The sequence below is a fragment of the Lipotes vexillifer genome, unplaced genomic scaffold (genome assembly GCF_000442215.2).
Source record: "Lipotes vexillifer unplaced genomic scaffold, Lipotes_vexillifer_v1.1 scaffold689, whole genome shotgun sequence".
Lineage (NCBI taxonomy): Eukaryota > Metazoa > Chordata > Mammalia > Artiodactyla > Lipotidae > Lipotes > Lipotes vexillifer.
The window spans coordinates 1,392,703-1,413,065 of NW_006772359.1; the positions used below are offsets into that span (position 1 = coordinate 1,392,703).

Genomic DNA, 20,363 nt, shown 5'->3' on the forward strand with positions numbered 1-20,363 from the left:
GACCAGTTGAAGTTGATAACGATCAAATCCAGACATGAATTGAGAACAATCAACGTTATACCATGTGGGAGATAGCTGACATACTACAAATATCCAGATGGAGCACTGAAAATCATTCGCACCAGCTTGATTATGTTAATCGCTTTGATGTTTAGGTTCCACATAAGTTAAGCGAAGAAAACCTTCCTGATTGTATTTCCTCATGCTATTCTCTACTTAAGTGTGACAAAAACATTTTTAAAACAAATTGTGACAGGTGATGAAAACTGGATACTGTGTAACAATGTGGCAGGGAAGAGATCATGGGGCAAGCGAAATGAACCACCATCAACCACACCAAAGGCCAGTCTTCATCCAAAGAAGGTGATGTTGTATATATGGTGGTATTGGAAGGGATCTGGAATTAGTCAACAGAAAACCCATAATCTTCCTTCAGGATAACACAAGACCGCATGTTCCTTTGATGACCAAGCAAAAACTGTTTCAGCTTGATTGGGAAGTTCTGATTCCTCCACCGTATTCACCAGACATTGCACCTTTGGATTTCCATTTATTTCAGTCTTTACAAAATTCTCTTAATGGAAAAAATTTCAATTCCCTGGAAGACTGTAAAAGGCACCTGGAACAGTTCTTTGCTCAAAGAGATAAAAAGTTTTGGGAAGATGGAAGGGTGAATGCATTGTTCAGTAAAGTTCTTGATGAAAATGAAAAATGTGTCTTCTATTTTTACTTACTTAAAAACCAAAAGAACTTTTTGGCCAACCCAATATAAGGTCAAGCGGCAGTAAGTGCTACAAAGAAAAGTAAATTTGAGCAGGGAGACAAAGAAAGCCTAGAGTGAGGCTGGCTCCTTCAGTTTGGGTGGTCAGGAAAGGCCTCTGAGAAGGTGACATAGCCGCTTGGATAAAGGAAGTGGGTGTTCCAATAGCAAGTGCAAAGGCCCTGAGGCAGGACCCTGCTTAGGAACTCTGAGAAACCAGTGTTGCTGGCCCAAGGGAGCAAGGAAAAGAGCGGCAGAAAATGAGAAGAAGAAACAGCAAAGCTTAGACCATGGAGATTTTGTCAGCCAATAAAAGAACAGGTTCTTTTATTTTTAAGTAAGATGGTAACCCATTGAAGAGTTTTATGCAGGGGAGTGTTATGATCTGATTTTTTTTTTTAATGTAGCCCTAACTTGGCCATACTCAAGTCAGCAGTGCCCTCTTTTGAGTCCCAGAGCCAGAGATCTCTGAAACTAACCCATTTCTCAGCCCTCTTCCTCGATTCAAATCTTCTTTCCTCCTTTTCCAGCTATTTGCCTCATTTTTTTTGTGTGTTGATTCACACTTCTTGCCCCCAAAGCCTGCCAGCCCCAAGATGTACTACTACAACAGTTCTATCACTTATCTGTCCATTTCCGGCCCAGTAGCCCCAGCAAAAGTTGCAAAAGGCATATTTGCATCTCACCTGCATCAGCAGAGCAAAAAGGGGGCACAGCTGTAATAAACAAATAGTTGGAGGTAGGAAGTTCTAAAGCTAAAAGAGAAGGGAAAATGATTCCAACACAACTAAATATAGATTCCACAGTGGACCATGTTGCTGAGGTGCAGGCTTTTACAGCAGACCTCCAGTTTTGCTTAAGACCCTTTGCAATCATTCTTAAGCTGTACAGCAAGGGGCCCTTAGGGAAAGAGCCCCACCCATTGCCTTACAGATGGGAAGCTTGTAGTAGCTCACCGAGGGTCACAAGGCTGCTGAGTGTCAGGGCTCAGCTCCAACCCAGGCTCGTGACAACCAACCGAGGCCTCTTTTGATAACCTTAGGAAAAGATTTATGAAAGGCTGGACAACAGTAAAATAAGCTTATGTAACACTTCTCCCCAGTGCAAATTAAGAAACTGATTTGAGGAACAGAAACTTGGTGAAGGCTTGCCTACCTACAAAAGGCGCTGCAGAGAAAGTTGAATACTTAAAATAGAAGAAAATAGAAGAATCGTCTGTCAGGGGACTGGGAACATTATTTCTGCTCTGAATAACTGAGAGGTTGCCTGTGAAAAAGCTTACACCCAAACTTGGAAATTTCAAAGTCTGATGTAAGCTTCTCCAGTAGACCATAAAATAACCACCATTTGCAGAGTTTAGTAGTTTGCAAAACACGGTCATCATAAACATCCGCTCATTTAGTCTTCACAGTAATCCCAAGAGGAACTGAAAATCGGTATCATCATTATCTCCATTCTACAACTGAGGAGACTGAGGCTCAGAGAAATTAAATGACTTCCTAAAATCAAGCAGCTGAGCCTTGAACCTCAGGCTGCTGAATTTTTTTCACAAGCTATAGAAGAAGGAAACTCAAGAGTGAAGGTAGCACGATGTGGATTTGAATCCCAGCTTTGCTACTCACTTACCACACCTAGGCCTCAGTTGACTCATCTGTAAAATGGAAAGAATAACACCTCCGTGGTAGCTATTGAGACTTAAGTGAAGGAATGTATAAAAAGCACCCACATCAGTGCCTGACAAAATGCAGGTCTTTGTTATTATTACTATTTACAGGTTCTTTTCATTAATCTCAATTTACAGCCTTTCTAGCCACTCTTTGCATAACACATGACTTAGCAGACACAGGGAGACTTAAAGACACAGGGGAGGCTTCTTTTTTTAATGGTCTCACTCTTTCATTCATTGGCTTGGTTTCTTATTGAGAAACATGTTGGCCTGGTGTAAGCAGAGATTCACTTATTAAAAGAATCAGTCGAGTCACCAAGAAGTAAATGTGAAGGAGAAGACGGTCAGCACTTCATTCATTCATCCAATAAATATTAATGAAGTTTCTATCATAAGCTGAGCTCTAGGGAGACTATGGTGAACCAGGCAGGGAAGCCCTGGGGCTCAGGGAATTTACAGAGAAAGCAAACATCAAGCAAGTCATCACCAACTGTCTTAGTCCATTCAATCTGCTATAACAAAATACCATAGACTGAGGCTTAAAAACAACAGAAATTTATTTCTCATACTTCTAGGGGCTGGAAGGTCCAAGATCAAGGTGTTGGCAGATTCCGTGTCTGGTGAGAACCCGCTCCCTGGTTCATAGATAGCTGTATTCTGGCTATGCCCTCACACAGCAGAGGAGGGGAGGGATCTCTCTGGGGTCTCTTTTATAAGGACACTAATTCCATGACCTAATCACCTCCCAAAGGCCATCACCTTGAGGATTAGGATTTCAACATATACATTTTAGGGAGACACAACCATTTAGACTGTATCAAGGGCTTAGATACCTCTGGTCCCCTGGCTTTTTGAGGTTTCAGAATTAATACACAAACAGAGCTCCTTCCTCCCCATCTGCCTCCTCCACTTGTCCACAAAATCATCTCCAATTAATGATCATCAAATCTAAGCAGAGAAAATAATTAAGTCCTCAGTGATTCCCATCACTGCCACTCACATTCCATTGCTAAGAGCTAATCACGTGACTGTACCTGGATGTAGCCCTTGACTGGGCAGTCACTTTCCACACTGGGGAGGGGAGAGCATGAATTTTGGGTGGCCAACTGGTCACCTATGTCGCTACCAGAAAGAAGGGCAAACATATCAGTAATTATAACACCTAATGAAAATAACACAGGAAAGTCAAATATAAAGATGTGGAAAGAGATAGAGAAAGTCATGCCAGGTACATATTAAAGGCATGCCAGGTAGGAAATTATCACCTACCAAATATGTCACAAACCTTTATGAACCTAAAAATCTTAGCCTCAAAATATATAAAGCAAACCTTGATAGAAATGTGAGGAGACACTGACAAATTCTTGTAATGGGTGACTTTATTTTATTATTTTTTAAGCCTTCTTTTTTAAAAAAATTAATTTATTTCTTTATCTTTGGGCTGCGTTGGGTCTTTGTTGCTGCGCACGGGCTTTCGCTATTTGCGGCAAGTGGGGGGCTAGTCTTCGTTGCGGTGCACAGGCTTCTCATTGCAGTGGCTTCTCTTATTGCAGAGCACGAGCTCTAGGCATGTGGGCTCAGTAGTTGTGGCGCACGGGCTGAGTTGCTCCACAGCATGTGGGATCTTCCCGGACTAGGGCTCGAACCCGTGTCCCCTGCATTGTCAGGCAGATTCTTAACCACTGCACCACCAGGGAAGTCCTGTAATGGGTGACTTTAAACACACCTCTCAGAAATTGGCTGATTATTACAAAAATGAATAAGGCTTGAGAAGTCCCACCTAATACAATTAACAATTATCATTTAACAGATATCTGGAGAGAAATCTTTTTACCCAACAGAGAATACACAATCTTTTCAAAATTTTGCGAGACGTTCTCCAAGTGTATTAGGTCACAAAAGAAATCATAACACAAAATCCCAAAAGGGAAACTCTGACAGTACATAGTCATGAACTATAATGGAATAAATTAGAAAATAATAACAGAAAGGTAACCAACAAAAAATCTATCCTCTTGGATATTTTACAACATTCAGCTAAGTCCTAGGTTTTAAAGGGAATAAAACTGGAAATTACAAGCTATTTAGAATCACAAGAGCACTTACAGAGAGAAGTAAGTCAGAAAGAGAAAAACAAATATTGTACATTAACGCATATATGTGGAATCTAGAAAATGGTACAGATGAAGAGGTTTGCAAGGCAGAAATAGAGACACAGATGTAGAGAACAAACGTATGGACACCAAGGTGGGAAAGCAGGGGTGGGCGATGGTGGTGGGATGAACTGGGAGATTGGGATTGACATGTATACACTAATATGTATAAAATAGGTAACTAATAAGAACCTGCTGTATAAAAAAATAAATAAAAATTTTAAAAAAAGAATCACAGGAGCACTACATATGTATCAAAGTTGATAAGGCAGCATTCAGAGGAGAAATATATAGCCTTAAACACATATAGCACTGATAGAAAACCAGAAAGGTTGAAAATAAATGAATCAACCAAGTTTTCAATTCAAGAAGCTGGGGGGAGATGGGGAGAAGAGAGATAGAAAATAAATCTGAAGAAAGTTGAAGAAAGGAACCAGGGAAGATCAAAGTAGAAATTAATAAAAATTTTAAAAGACAATAGAATCGATTAACTGGTTCTTTGAAGGAATTAATGGAAAGACAAACCTTTGGCATACCTGTCGAAAGAAAAAGACAAAATATTAAGTCAAAAATTGTAAGAATGTTACCTTTGTGGCAAGCTTTTAGAAAATCTGTAGATGAAGTGAGTAACTTCCTAGGGAAATATTCACTATAAAAATTTATCCAAGGAAAGGCAGGAAACTTGAATAGAATCTCAGCCATAGAAGAAATTGAAGAGCTATTCAAAGATCTACTAAAATAGGCATCAATTCAGAGGGATTTTTCAGGTAGATTCTACCAGATCTTTAGAGAAGAGATAAATCTATATAAACTGTTTTCAGATCCTGGAAAAGACAGGAAGCTTATCTAATCATTTTATAGATTCCATACTTGGATACACCCTTACTCTCCACATATATGTGTAGATGGTATATATATGGTGTATATATATGGTAGAAATACACACACACACACACACACACACACACACACACATATATATATATATACACCTCACTTAAAACAAAAATACAAAATTCCACATCCAGCAGTGTATTAAAGGAATCATGAAAAAGGGTCATTCTAGGAATGTATAGATGTTTCAATATTAAGAATCTATCAAAGAGGGACTTCCCTGGTGGTGCAGTGGTTAAGAATCTGCCTGCTAATGCAGGGAACACGGGTTTGATCCCTGGTCCGGGAAGATCCCACATGCCACGGAGCAACTAAACCCGTGCGCCACGACTACTGAGCCCACGTGCCACAACTACTGAAGCCCGCGCACCTAGACCCCGTGGTCCGCAACAAGAGAAGCCACCGCAATGAGAAGCCCGCGCACCACAACGAAGATTAGCCCCCGCTCGCCGCAGCTAGAGAAAGCCTGTGTGCAGCAACAAAGACGCAACGCAGCCAAAAATAATAAATAAATAAATTTATTTAAATAAAAGGAATCTATCAAAGAGATGAAAGTAGAAAAACCATACGCATTAACAGATGTTTCAGAGGCATTTGCTAAAATTCACCACCCATTTGAGATAGCAAACCAGGAGAAGAAATGTCTTACACCTGATAAAGTGTGTTAGTAACCTAAGCAAGTTCCATTTTATGGGTCAAATATCATAAATCCTTCCCATAAAAGTCAGAGATAAGACAAGATTCCTATTCAACATTGTGCTGCAGGTACTAAATACATCAAGACCAGGAAAAGCGAGTACTATTCATTGACAAGTCTCTTGTTTGGGTCAACGGAACCAATCGTCTATATCTGTTTGCATTTTACAGTTTAAAAAGAGTTCCGTAAGTGCTATCTCCTGCAACCCTCACAGTGTACAGGTAAGATGAGGACAAAGATTGTCATCCCAGCTTTGAGAATGAGGAACCTGAGGGACATGGCACTTTTAGATTTCCCTAAAGACACAGGGCCGGTAAGCAGTGATGGAGGAATAGACCCCAGGTTTTCTTATTCTTAATCAAGTTCTTCCTCGATGCCAGGGAGCCTCAGTTAAAACACAATACACCTCGTTGCTACCAATGACTGACACTGGCCACGCCACTGTCCCTTTGAACAAGTTGGGGCCCCAGGGGCAAATTGGGGTGAAGACGGGGGGACAGTGCATGGTGACTAAGACGGAAAGAAGAGAGAGGGTGCTGAGGACAAACGTTCTTGGTGCCATGGCATATAACCCTAGACGCTGTTTAACAGATGATGCTGGCCAACGCTCAAGGGTGCACCAGGCACTCTCCCAGGCACCTGTCTATGTCAATCATTTAATCTTCAGAGCTCTCATGAGGTTGGCACTATTAATATTACTCCCATTTTACAGATAACAAAGCTGAGCAACGCACCCCAGCTTATGGATTTAGCAAGGGTAGTACCAGGAGTTGACCCCAGGCAACCTGGCTCCAGGGTCTTTGCTCAAAATCACTACAGTATAGTGTCTTTAAGCCAGTACCCTGGTTCCGGGGGTGAGACCAGAAACCAACCTGCCATGTGTGTGTTTTAGATATAAAAAAAAATCATCAAAGCATCAATTTGCTCACTCCAGTTTTCTGATATTGCTGAGGCCAGGAGGAGGGAAAAGTTTCTAGCATACACACAATCTGCTTAGAAACATCTGTTTTTATTAAGTATCAGTTTTGCTGCCTCCAAAAATTAGACTTAGCCAAGAGAAAGGAAACAGTGTTCCCCTCAGCTTGCTCCCTTCACACTATAGACCTGTGCACTGAATCTTACTCAACAAGAACAAAAAAACAAAATCAGAAAAAAAATATGATTGCCCTGTTAGGACCCTAGATAGGGACTATAAAGTGTTATTTTAAAGAATTACAAAACAAAAAGAAAGAAACAAACAAAGAAAAAGGGGGTGGGGATATGAGGGGAACAAAAGAAAAAAAACAGAATTACCCACATAATTATAATTCATTGCTCAAAACTTCTCCACCTTTCCCCAGGGAAAGGCAGTCCCTATTGAGGCATAGCCAGCTAGAGAAGAATGCTGTTGCCTTAAAAAACAAAAACAAAAACTTTTTTTTTAAATAAAAAAACCTTTTTTTACACTAGAGTATAATTGATTTACAATGTTGTGTTAGTTTCTGGTGTACAGCAAAGTGATTCAGTTACACACACACACACACACACACACACACACACACACACACACAAATATGTTCTTTTTCAGATTCTTTTCCGTTATAGGTTATTACAAGACACTGAATATAGTTCCCAATTCAAAACTTCTTTTATCTGCAGCTATAGTCATTTCTTATGTCAAAGGTCCTTGATGCTTTTCCCATACCCCCAACCTGTCTCTAGACCTTGTTGCATTTCCCAGAGAGAGCCTGTTAACCCTGTGGTCTAGTCTAGTTTTTCCCTTAGCACATATGTTTATAAGCATAGTTAGATAATCTCAACTCTATGTTCACATGGACCTGCTGGATAATATCCAAACAGAATTACTTTACTTTGTACAACGTGTTCCTTCTTCTTGGAAGACATTTCCCAACCCAGGGATATCCTGTGCTTCCTTTAAGACCTAGCTCGCCTCTTCCAGGAAGTCCTCCCTAATGACACGGGCTCCAGTAAAACCCATACAACGCACCCACAACAGTAGTTCCTTTAGCACTTCCCACGTTATAATTTTTTTTTTTAACTTGTCGGACTTTCACCTGAAATTGCAGTCTCCATGAGGGCAGGGACACTGTTCAGACCTATATTTATTCAGATCTGTGTCCCCACTGCCTTTGGATTAAGAAATAAATTAGTATTTCAAGTTTATCTATTTGTCCTGAAAATTGAAGATCAATGCTTTCAAATATACTAAATATATATTATAATATTTTTAATAAATAGGCTTTAAAGTTTTAAATTTTCATAAATAGTAAATTTTAGATAGAGGCAACTTAGAAACAATTTATAATGTTTCTAATAAGCACATTATAAATAATGTTTATAAGGAAGTAATGAAATAAGGGTCCTTTGGCATTAGTAATATATTTGGACACTTCCTTAGGAATTTTGTATAAAAAGCCCATAAACTATCTCAATAAATCAGAATGCAGACAAGGACTGGGACAGCTACTGTCCTTTAGGTGATAATATTTCTTTACCAAAGTAATAATTAGAGAAAAATATCCAAGGAAATAGGATAAAAATAAAAATCTTTTCATTGATACTTTGAGTAGGGGGAGGGGAAAAAAGAGGGAGTTATGAATGATTTTGATAAATGGATGGAAGGAAGATCAGGTATTAAATCTTACCCAGGCTGGGATGGAAATAATGTCACTTTGCAAGAGAAGTCAATGAAAATGTCGTAGATAATAAGTACAGAATCTGTCAATCTGAATAGTAACATACATTAAAGATTTATGAAGCAATGTCCTTACATTATAGAATGATAGGAGTTATGACTAGGGGAGACAGATTCTTAGAGTGGCAGATATTACAGGAGAATACTGGGATAATTTTAAGGACTTTAAAGACAAATTGCCAAAAATGATCCGTGAAAAGCAATTCCACTGAAAGAACCAGATGTGAGATAACTCTCATGCAGCCACTAATAGATCATTTTAAAACGTAAAACATCAGGACATTAAAAATGCACAACGGTATAACCCCACTCCAGGCACGTAAACTGGATCTGTTTATGCAGGAAACATATGTCGTGGGCCCCAAACTATTTTCCCAAGGGAGAAATCATAATGAATTTGATCTGATCCATCCAAATTCTTCTCCCTGAATCTCTTATAAGCACAGATGTAAAAGATGAATACCTGAGATAAAGAGGGTGACAGGCAATCACGAAAGAGTGGAAAGCTAGCTGTTATAACACGGGATCAAACTTGGGAACTTCTCTGCTTCAGGAAGTGTATGTGAGATAGGGGGTGGAGACAGCACAAGACCTAGGCCCCCATTTCCCTTTGATCTGATCTCAGGGGGAGATGAATCACTCCTTTGATCTAAAGGAGAGCCTCAGATCATAAGACACGTTTGAGGAGGAAAATGAGCCTCCTCAAATATAGAAGAGCCATATCCACAACTTCTTGGCAGGCATTGGGTAAGCAATGACAATCTGCACTTGATGTAATAATAACAATAATAATAATTGTCCCTTATTTGTGATGTAGGTAAGGTGGGTGAACAGTTTTATATTCATAATCCAATAGAAACAAGAAGGAAATATTTATCTTTTTTGAATCTAAAAAGTGTGAGATTTCCTCTCTCTTAAAGACCTTAAAACCCAAGTATTTCTCTAAAAAAGATGTATCTAAAATAGAGGAGGGCTTCCCTGGTGGCGCAGTGGTTGAGAGTCCGCCTGCCGATGCAGGGGACATGGGTTCGTGCCCCGTTCCGCGAAGACCCCACGTGCCGCGGAGCGGCTGGGCCCGTGAGCCATGGCAACTGAGCCTGCGCGTCCGGAGCCTGTGCTCAGCAACGGGAGAGGCCACGACAGTGAGAGGCCCGCGTACCGCAAAAAAAAAAAATAAATTAAAATAAAATAAAATAAAATAAAATAAAATAGAGGAGTCAGCAAACGTTTTGCGTAAAGGGTCAGATAATAAATGTTTTAAGCTTTTAGGTTCTCTGCTATAACTAGATGACTCTGCCACTGTAGCATGAAAGCAGCCATAGGCGATATGCAAATGAATGGGCATGGCTGTGTTCCAATAAAAATTTATTTCTAAAAACAAGCAGTGGGCCAGATTTGGCCCATAGTATGCCTACCCCAATCTAAAACACTGTTCAAAAAGGAACAAATAACGGGCCTTTACATAAAACATTCTTTCACGCATAGTAGGCAAAGACAAACCAGATCAAAATGACACTAGTATTTGAGGAGAGATACTTGAAGGTGACAGTTAATGGTGGTGATGATGGCAAGTAACAAGGGAAGAAGAAAAGCATGTTTATTTACTATTTAACAAATGCTTACACAGTGCTTACTAAGTTCCAAGCTCTAGTCCAAATGCTTTATAAATATTAGCTCATTTAGTTCCCAAAAGAACTCTATCATAAACCGCCATTATTATACCCATCTTACACATAAGGAAACTAAGACATAAAGAGGCTGTTACTTGCGCATCATCAAAAGGCTAGTAATCATGGGAAGACAAGAAAGTCCAATTAGGAGAGACTCCCATAGAAATATTATCGGAAGACTAAATTAAAATTCCCTTCCACAAGCAACTAGCTAGACCATGTAACTAGCTGGTATGCACTCCTCTCTAAGTACCTCAGAAAGCTGTGATCATAATGCTTCCCTCCCTCTTGACTGCAAAGAGCCCCTGCATCTCTCAAACGTGATTATGCATTGGAAAGGGCTTCATTACTTCTGTTCACTTCCACAATATGTTAGTTAGTTAATATCAATACTCAGTTATGAAGCACTGGGAGATAAACACCAATAGATCTGTTATTTTTTCGGATATGAAAATCAACAACCGAAATAGGAAATGTAGTATTTATACTAGAACCAAAATTCATGAATGATCAGTGTGATCATCTCAGCCTTGCAGAATTCAAACATAAAACCTGCCTCTTGGACTTCCCTGGTGGTGCAGTGGTTAAGAATCCGCCTGCCAGTGCAAGGGACACAGGTTCAAGCCCTGGTCCAGGAAGATCTCACATGCCGTGGAGCAACTACGCCCGTGTGCCACAACTACTGAGCCGGTGCTCTAGAGCACAACTAGAGTTCTAGAGCACCACAACTACTGAAGCCCGTGTGCCTACAGCCCGTGCTGCAACGAGAGAAGACACTGCAATGAGAAGCCCGCGCACCACAGCGAAGAGTAGCAGCCCCTGCTCGCCGCAACTAGAGAAAGCCTGCGAGCAGCAAGGAAGACCCAACGCAGCCAAAAATAAAATAAAATTTTAAAAGAAATTTTAAAAAAGAAATATAAATGCTTCCATATATTAAAAATAAATTAGAATTTAGTTGACAACTTCTAATAAAATTTTTTTTTTTGGGGGGTTACGCGAGCCTCTCACTGTTGAGGCCTCTCCCGCTGCGGAGCACAGGCTCCGGACGCGCAGGCTCAGCGGCCATGGCTCATAGGCCCAGCCGCTCCGCGGCATGTGGGATCCTCCCAGACCAGGGCACGAACACATGTCCCCTGCATCGGCAGGCAGACTCTAAACCACTGCGCCACCAGGGAAGCCCATAAAAAAATTTTAAAATAAATAAAACCTGCCTCGTCAATGCCCTGGGCTCTAAAATGATTTTTTACATGTATGAATTAATTTGATGCTAACAACAATTGTTTTGCATACTAGAAATCTAAGATTCAGGGAATCAAGTTCACCTGCCTAAGATCGTATTAAAAACCAATTCCCTGGACTCTGTCCAAGGCTTCATAAGAGTAAAGTAGCTCAATGTGAGGGACGTGGTACAGTGAGGCATAGGTAGGTTTATTATTTTACTTGCATAAGTATTTTCTAAATGCTTAATAGTGCCCATTTATTTGTATTACTTGGAACTGAGTTGTCAACATAAAATTTTTGGTAATTAAAGTGTATTTCTTTCATTATAAAACTATACATTTCAATCTTTCTTTCTTAAAATAAATTTATTTATTTATGTATTTATTTTTGGCTGCGTTGGGTCTTCATTGCATAGCGCAGGCTTTCTCTAGTTGTGGCGAGTGGGTGGTATGTGGGTTTCTCATTGCAGTGGCTTCTCTTTGTCGCGGAGCACGGGCTCTAGGCATGCGAGCTTCAGTAGTTGTGACACGCAGGCTCAGTAGTTGTGGCCCACAGGCCTAGCTGCTCCCCGGCATGTGGGATCTTCCTGGGCCAGGGATCGAACCTGTGTCCCCTGCATTGGCAGGCAGATTCTTAACCTCTGTGCCACCAGGGAAGTCCCTCAATCATTCTTTAATCTATTTAATTCCTTTCATGTCAATATTCACACATGTTATATTGCCATCTTAGTCCAGATTCTAGCCACTCCCATCTTGCAGGACAGTAGTGATTATTATAAAGGAATACCAGTTCTGGAGGATGCCATTAGGAGATATAAATGCAGAAGATTTTATATTGAATCAATTAGGATATTCTCAATTATGAATAACAGAATACCCAGCATAAACTGGCTTCAACAATAAGGAAATGTATTGGCTTTCATAATTTTAAGTCCAGAAGTAGAGCAGGCTTCAGGGTTGGTTTAATCCAACAGATCCAGTTCAGTTTTTCTAAGATTCTCTTGGTTCTGCTCACCATCCTACGGCAGCTTCATTCTCAGGCTGGTATCAAGATGGTTGCAGGCATCACATACAGAACATGCTATTGTCTTCCTTTCTGTCAGTCCCTGGAACATGAGAAACTTTTCCCCAGAATCCCCCAGAACACGTCATCTTGCATCTCATTGGACTAAATGTGTCAGATGCCTATTCTTGAACCAACCTTTGAGGTCAGAGGAACACCCTGTGCTAAGTGGCTAATATCCGCATTTCTGAACAAATCACTAGCAAGCAGGATTACATTATTACACTTGTCTTGGATAAAGCATGCACTACCTTTGGAGTTGGGATTAATCTTCTAAACTTCATAGTCGTTAGACAGCAAAGGGATGAAATGGATCAGAGGAGGCATTTGTCATTGTTTTTGGCTGAGTAGGCTCTGAACCTCCTTATGTTTTGGATAAGAATCTGGATTTATTTTCCCAGATTATAAATTCTGGTGGAAAGCAAACTCTAATTACCTATGATTGAAACTGAAAAACAGACTTGTCGGTCCCCAGGCACTTTTGTGGCTAGGGTGTGAGCAAATGACCTAGACTTGGTCAACTGGACACCTCTCCTTCCCTCAGCCATCCCCAGAGATGAATCAGTAGCAAGTGACCCAAGGAAGCAGGGTGAGAATAGAATCTGAATGGTCTGCCTGGAAGGGATCTTTCACCATAGTTAATTGACCATGGAATTTCTAGGACCAAAATCATAAGGAGCTCATAAACAGAGGCATGGTCTGAGACACTTCAGTAGAGATTCTCAAATGCTAGACCTGACTTAGTTTACAGACCCGGAGCCTCTTGAATGAAGGAAAGGTCAGGAACTGTTGATGAGGAACACTACAATATGATCACAAATATATATTGAAAATCCTCATTTTGATCTTCCTCCAAAACAATTACCATCATTAATCAGAATAAATGTGTACTAGAGAAGGGAAAGTACCTAGATCTTCAGAGCATTGTCAGAAACTGGGTCTGCTAGTAATGCTAATTCCTATGCAAGCAGAAGACCACTGTTGTCTACCAGTCAGAGAGAAGATTTATGGGGAGTAAGATAATAAATTGAGTTTTGACTTAAGTTTGTCTTCATTAGGCTCAAAGAGCCCCCAAACCTGTATTTATTTCCTCAGCTTACAAAGGTATAACTGGAACCGATACACACAACAGAGTAATTCTCCACTTTGGCTCTCTAATCCATGAAATAAGGGTCATTATGATAGGAATGGCCAAGTGCAAACTGATGGAGCTCTCCCTACATAAAATAGCACATCATAAGTAACATCACATCCCTAGAAGAATTTCAGAGATTAAAAGACCTGAAAGATCCAGAGGTGATGATTGCTACCACATTCCCATTTAACTTTCTAGTTCAGCCAGTGAAGAAAACCAGATTGGTCTTGGGGAGTAACAATAGATTATTATAATCGTAATCAGTTACATCTGCTGCTCCAGCAGGCTTCATTTGGCAAAAGCAAACGTACAGAGACCCTGGCACTTGGTATGCATCTATGAATTTGCCAAAAGCGTGTTTTCTCTATCCCAACACACAAAGAACACGAGAAGCAGGTGTTTGTTTGCTTGTTTTACCTGGCAAGGACGATAGTACACCTTTACTGTCTTACTTCAGTATTATGTTACTTCTCTGATACTGTGCCACAGTTTGGTCTACAGGAACCTCAGTTGTCCAAAGGACATCAAGTTGACAGAATCCAGGGAGCTGAAGTAGCAGACACCCAGGATGACTGGGTTAGACAATTCACATCAAAGCGTGGAAGCTGGGCTTCCCTGGTGGCGCAGTGGTTGAGAGTCCGCCTGCCGATGCAGGGGACGCGGGTTCGTGCCCCGGTCCAGGAAGATCCCACATGCCACGGAGCGGCTGGGCCCGTGAGCCATGGCCGCTGAGCCTGCGCGTCCGGAGCCTGTGCTCCGCAACGGGAGAGGCCACAACAAGTGAGAGGCCCGCGTACCGCAAAAAAAAACAAAAACAAAAACAAAAACGTGGTAGTTGGGCTTCCCTGGTAGCACAGTGGTTGAGAATCTGCCTTGCCAATGCAGGAGACACAGGTTCGAGCCCTGGTCTGGGAGGATCGCACGTGCCGCGGAGCAACTAGGCACGTGAGCCACAACTACTGAGCCTGCGCATCTGGAGCTTGTGCTCCGCAACAAGAGAGGCCGCGATAGTGAGAGGCCCGTGCACCGCGATGAAGAGTGGCCCCTGCTAGCTGCAACTAGAGAAAGCCCTCGCGCAGAAACGAAGACCCAACACAGCCAAAAATAAATTAATTTATCAATTTTTAAAAAGCGTGGAAGTTAAATCTCATAAAACTACATCAGATTTGGGGTAGTGGATTTGAGGAAGAGTTGGGGGAAGGGGTCCAATAATGGAGGACATGTAGGGCTCTCTGTCCAAGAGTACACTCTTGTACCTTGCAAGCCCTATCACTGGGAATCAGGTGCCATGTTTGTGGACTTTAGACTTGTATAATACGTTGGGTGTGCCATCTGACTCCATGGGTGACTCAACTCTCAGTTTTGAGAGGAAGAAGGTCCAGAGCTGGTCCAAGCTGTAGTATCAGCAACTCTGCCATTTAGCACTTGTGATCCAGCTAATCCAATGAGGCCTGACATGGATCTGGCCATTTGGGATACCATAGAGTCTGTGGCAGGCTCTGATAGGAGAACCAAACAGATGACCCTCTGGTTCTAGCAAATAACAAACAAACCTCTCAGCAAATAACAAACCTTTAGAGAACCAACTCTTGGGTTGCTATGCTACCAGGCAGCATGACATAGTGATTGGGAGCTCGGGCTGGCTTTAGGCTGCCTGAGGTTGAATCTCATCTCTGCCACTTGCTAATTGTGAGACTGTGGACCACAGCTTATCTTTCCTTTGTCTTGGTTCCCTACCCATAAAGCTGGCTTAACAGTAGAGACTTTATGGGAGGATTAAATGTGCTCACGCATGAGAAGTGCCTGGCATGGCGTCTGGCGCGTGTGAGTGCTCATAAATATTAGTTATCATATCCCATATGTTGAACAAGCCTGAATCGCGCCACAAACGAAACCTTAGTTCTGTGTTTCCCCTCACCCCTTCAACCTCTCCTCAGTGAAATTAGTCTTCTCACGAGCCTTGATGAAACTCTAGGAGGTCCTAGAGCTTTTCTACTCATTTCTAGGTAATAAATGAGTCACCTTAAGTCACAGTTTCAATTTACTAGTTAGAATGGCAGAAAACTCAACTCGACAGTGTTAAATCCTCACCCTTCCTTGACTTTTTGTCTGGAAGCTTCTGCTCCTCCTCTGCCCCTGCTCACGTCCTCCCCAACTTGCCAGTTGTTAGTGTGGTGCCACTACGGTGAAGCAGGAGTGGGGAAGGAGGAGAGAAGGCGTCTAGACCAGCTCTCATTTGGCTGGTGGTTTCATGGTGAGTCTCAGGGCTGACAGATGGTTAGTGCCGGATCTCTCTCATGGGTGTTTTGATGGGTTCTTTAGAGGTTTTTTTCTGGATCCTTTTCTTCCCCTCTTCCTTTGACCATGAAGGATGTACCTATTCTGTGTGGTCTCTTGCAATTCCTTCTTTAATCTCTGGGCATGCAATACCTGGTCACCTCTTTCTGTCAAGGTCTCCAGGTGGCCTATCCAATAAGACCCCAAATGAACCACACCACTGCTTTCCGTCTCCCACTCAATCCTGAGTGGTCCTCAGGAAACACTCAGAGTCACTTCCCCTACCCACCCTGGATCCAGGCGTCACAACCCTGGTTCTGCCACCAGGAGAGATCTTACCCTCTAGATTCCTTAGGAGTCAGACCCCCAGCCCATGGGCTACGTTAGTTGCCTTAGACGTGGTTTATACCTGTCTCCCACCCTCCACAGAACACATTTCAAAACTCTCCCAGTGACCCCTGAAGTCTTCCTCATGAAGCATGAGATTAGAAGTCAGCAAACTTTGCTTGAAGAGAGCTGGGTAGTATATTTTAGGCTTTGTGGGCTCCAGGTCTGTGTCATAACTACTCAGTTCTGTGTTGTAGCTTGAAACACAGTATATGGACAATATAGATAATACGTAACCCAATCAGCATGATTGTGTCTCAGTAAAACTTTATTTATTTATTTATTTTTTATTGTAGCATATTCTTGTTTAAAAAAATTATCTATTTTTTGGCTGCGTTGGGTCTTCATTGCTGCACGCAGGCTTCCTCTAGCTGTGGAGAACAGGGACTACTCTTTGCTGCCCTGCACGGGCTTCTCAGAGCTCAGGGCGCAGGCTCAGTAGTTGTGGCACATGGCCTTAGTTGCTCCTCAGCATGTGGGATCTTCCCAGACCAGGGCTCGAACCCATGTCCCCTGCATTGGCAGGCGGATTCGTAACCACTGCGCCACCAGGGAAGTCCCAAAACTTCATTTATGAAAAGGTGATGACCAAACCAAAAGTTTGCTGAATGGGAGGGTCGTATTCCTCTACCCCTAATCTCACTTCCCAATTATGTGGGTTGGAAGCAGCCACTTTCTCATTAGCAATCTCCTTACACCAATTCCTCTCTCTTTGTAACCTGACCACTTTTATCATCTCAAAGTGGGGAAGGATGTTTAAGAGTTTAAGAAACACTTTCTCAGACATTTCCCTTGAAAATGTTCACACATGGACTTGCCTCACCATCCCTTTTGTAACTGATAACAAATTGTCCACTTATGTGGCACCTTAATTGAAAATGAGGCAGGAAATGTTTTAAATAGGTTAGCCTGGAGAGGGCTGCAGACTCCAGCTGGTGCATCCAGTAGAGAACTGAAGGCTGTGCCTTGAAAGTCACAGAGTGAACTGAGTTCCTTTCTCAAAAAAGGCATAGCTATTGTCCTCCATTCTATCATATGCTTTCTTGCTTTCTTAAAGAATGTGGCACACACCCTCAGTTTCCTTGTTAACTGGGGTGTGACATTACAGCAGCCTTGTTGTGACTTGCTGTAAAACGGATGTCACTGGGGGTTATGGAGGTGCCTAGAACTAGTTTCCTTTAAAAAGAATGGCCCTGACAGCTTTGCCTTGATGAGTTCTTGTGTCTGCTTTCTACAGATTTTTCTGTCTCCTTCCTCACTGTCAGCCTGTCAGCGACCACTTCACATTGCTGTCAGTTTGCCTATCCCTAGCAGCCTCCTTCCCTATTTTGCTACCTTCAATGTGCTTGGACTTAAAAATCAAAGACTCAAGGTGTTAGAATTGTTGGATAATTGTAGTAGGAGTGAGGGCTGAGTGACTGTCCAGTTGGTAGCATATATGATCTTAATATGTGGACAACAAGACATCTATTTTGGCTGCTTACAGACTTGTTTTTATTTGTCTGTTTAGATGGAACATTTATTGTGGCTGCTTACAGATATATTCATTCACTCATGGTTCATTTATTTATCTTTTGCTTGAATGCAAGTGCTCAGCCATGCTGCTAATATTTTGCCCCCAGAAATGACCTTTGTTTTGGATGGGGTTAGAATCGCTTTTATAATCTTCTGCTTGATTTATGTACTCACAGATGTATAGAATTTTATATAAATGCATACATGTGATCTATGTATTTTTCGGACACTTTTTTTTTTTTTTTTTTTTGCTTTCATCCTCTCCTGCCTTCATCTACATATCCACATTAGGGCTCCTTTCCCAGCTGTGATGTAGCATGTGCCAACTACTGGGTTTTTAGCCTTCCACATTTTCTGCATGCATATACAGTCACACAACACACACTCACACATGGAGTGTCTTTTGTTTAGATGGCAGTCAATCTTTGTTGTCCACTCAACAGCCATACTTTACGGCCCTTCCTCCCACTTGTTCTTTTTTTACAGAATTTATTTGTTCCGATAGTAAGCAAAGATCTCTTGGTATGAAGAAAGTCACCCATATACTAGCTCTAAAAAATGAATCTGGATTGGTTTTAAATAGGGAATCTCATTCTTCTTTTCATTTGTTTAGAGATGAGCGTACAGCTCAGTTCTGGTAAATAAGAGGTAAGGAGCACTGTGTAAAAAAGTTCCTTTTTTTAATATAAGGAAATGTACTATGCCTGCTGGATTTCACAATGGGGCCACTTGAGATTCATGGCCATCAGTATTACCTGAGAATCAGATATCTCTATCAAAATACCAATAGAATTTGTTTTTTCTCCAAAATTGACAAGCTTTAGCTAAAATATATAAGGAACTGCAAAGGAACTAGCATATCCAGGATAATCTTGGAGAACAACAAAATTGGAGGACTTACTGATTTTAAAACTTTAACCATAAACTATAGTAATCAATACAGTGTGTTATTAGTGACCAAAGGAATAGAATAATAAGTTAGTTCATAAATACACCCACACATATGCAGCCATTTTTTCACAAAAATGTCAATGCAATTCATTGGGGGTGGGGAAGAAGGCTTTTCAATAAAAGGGGATGGAACAACATCTTAAAAAATGAAACTGGAATCCTATCTCACACATACACAAAAATTAATTTGAGGTGAACCATAGACCTAATACGAGCTTTAAAACTATAAAGCTTCTAGAAGAAAACAAGGCAGATATCTTCATGACCTCGGGACAGGCAAAGATTTCTTAGCCAGAATACAAAAAGGATTTAAATATAAAAGAAAAAACTACTACATTTCACTACATAATAATCAAAAGCTTCTGGAGACTTCAGCTTCTAGTGATGAGGTAGTAACAAGGTTCAGATTTACCCTTCTGCTGTAAAAAAATATTTGAAAACTGGAAAATTTATAGGAAACAATAATTTTCAGAAAATGGACAAAAGGCAAATTACTGACAGGGGAACAAATATAAGAATTATCAAAGACTTTTCATGAGAAACTATGCAAACAAGAAAACACACATACAATGTGTGTTTGTACGTGTGAGATAACACACATAACAATGCTGGGGGGGAAATCCTGTAAATGTAGTATTCTATACCCACTGAAAATATCAAAAATAAAAATGAAATATAGCCTTTTTCAGGTAAACAAAAGCAGAGAGATTTTCAGTGATAGTAGACATGCACTAAAAGAAATATTAAAGGAACTTTTTCAGGAAGAAAGAAATCAATACCAGATGGAAACTTGGATCCATAGAAATGAATGAAGAGCACTGGAAATGTTAAATATCTGGGAAAATATAAAAGGATTATCTTGTTTTTTAAATGTCTTTAAAAGAAAAAAGACTGGGAATTCCCTTGTGGTCCAGTGGTTAGGACTCAGCACTTTCACAGCCGTGGTCCGGGTTTGATCCCTGGTCAGGGAACTAAGATCCCGCAGACCACGCAGCATGGCCGGGAAAAAATAAAGAAAAAAAAGGAAAAGAAAAGAAAAATGACTGTCTAAAGCAAAAACAATACTAATGTGTTGTGGACATATGTAGGAGTAAAATATAGGACAATTGAGCACAAGCGTTGGACAGAACACAGATAGGTTAAAAGTAAAAGTGTGAAATATATATATCATGAAAATACTGATCGTAAGAAAGCTAGGGATTCCCTGGTGGCACAGTGGTTAAGAATCTGCCTACCAATGCAGGGGACACAAGTTAGAGCCCTGGTCCAGAAAGAGCCCA

General features: G+C 41.1%; 1 protein-coding gene across 1 annotated transcript in view; it reads left to right on the forward strand.

Annotated features, from left to right (window-relative positions):
* SCAF4 (SR-related CTD associated factor 4) overlaps window positions 1–20,363 on the forward strand; it is a 189,662-nt gene that overhangs the window by 103,914 nt on the left and 65,385 nt on the right. Inside the window, 1 exon segment of the mRNA XM_007447430.1 lies at window positions 16,070–16,207. Within this exon segment, the coding sequence (XP_007447492.1) occupies window positions 16,070–16,207 (138 nt within the window).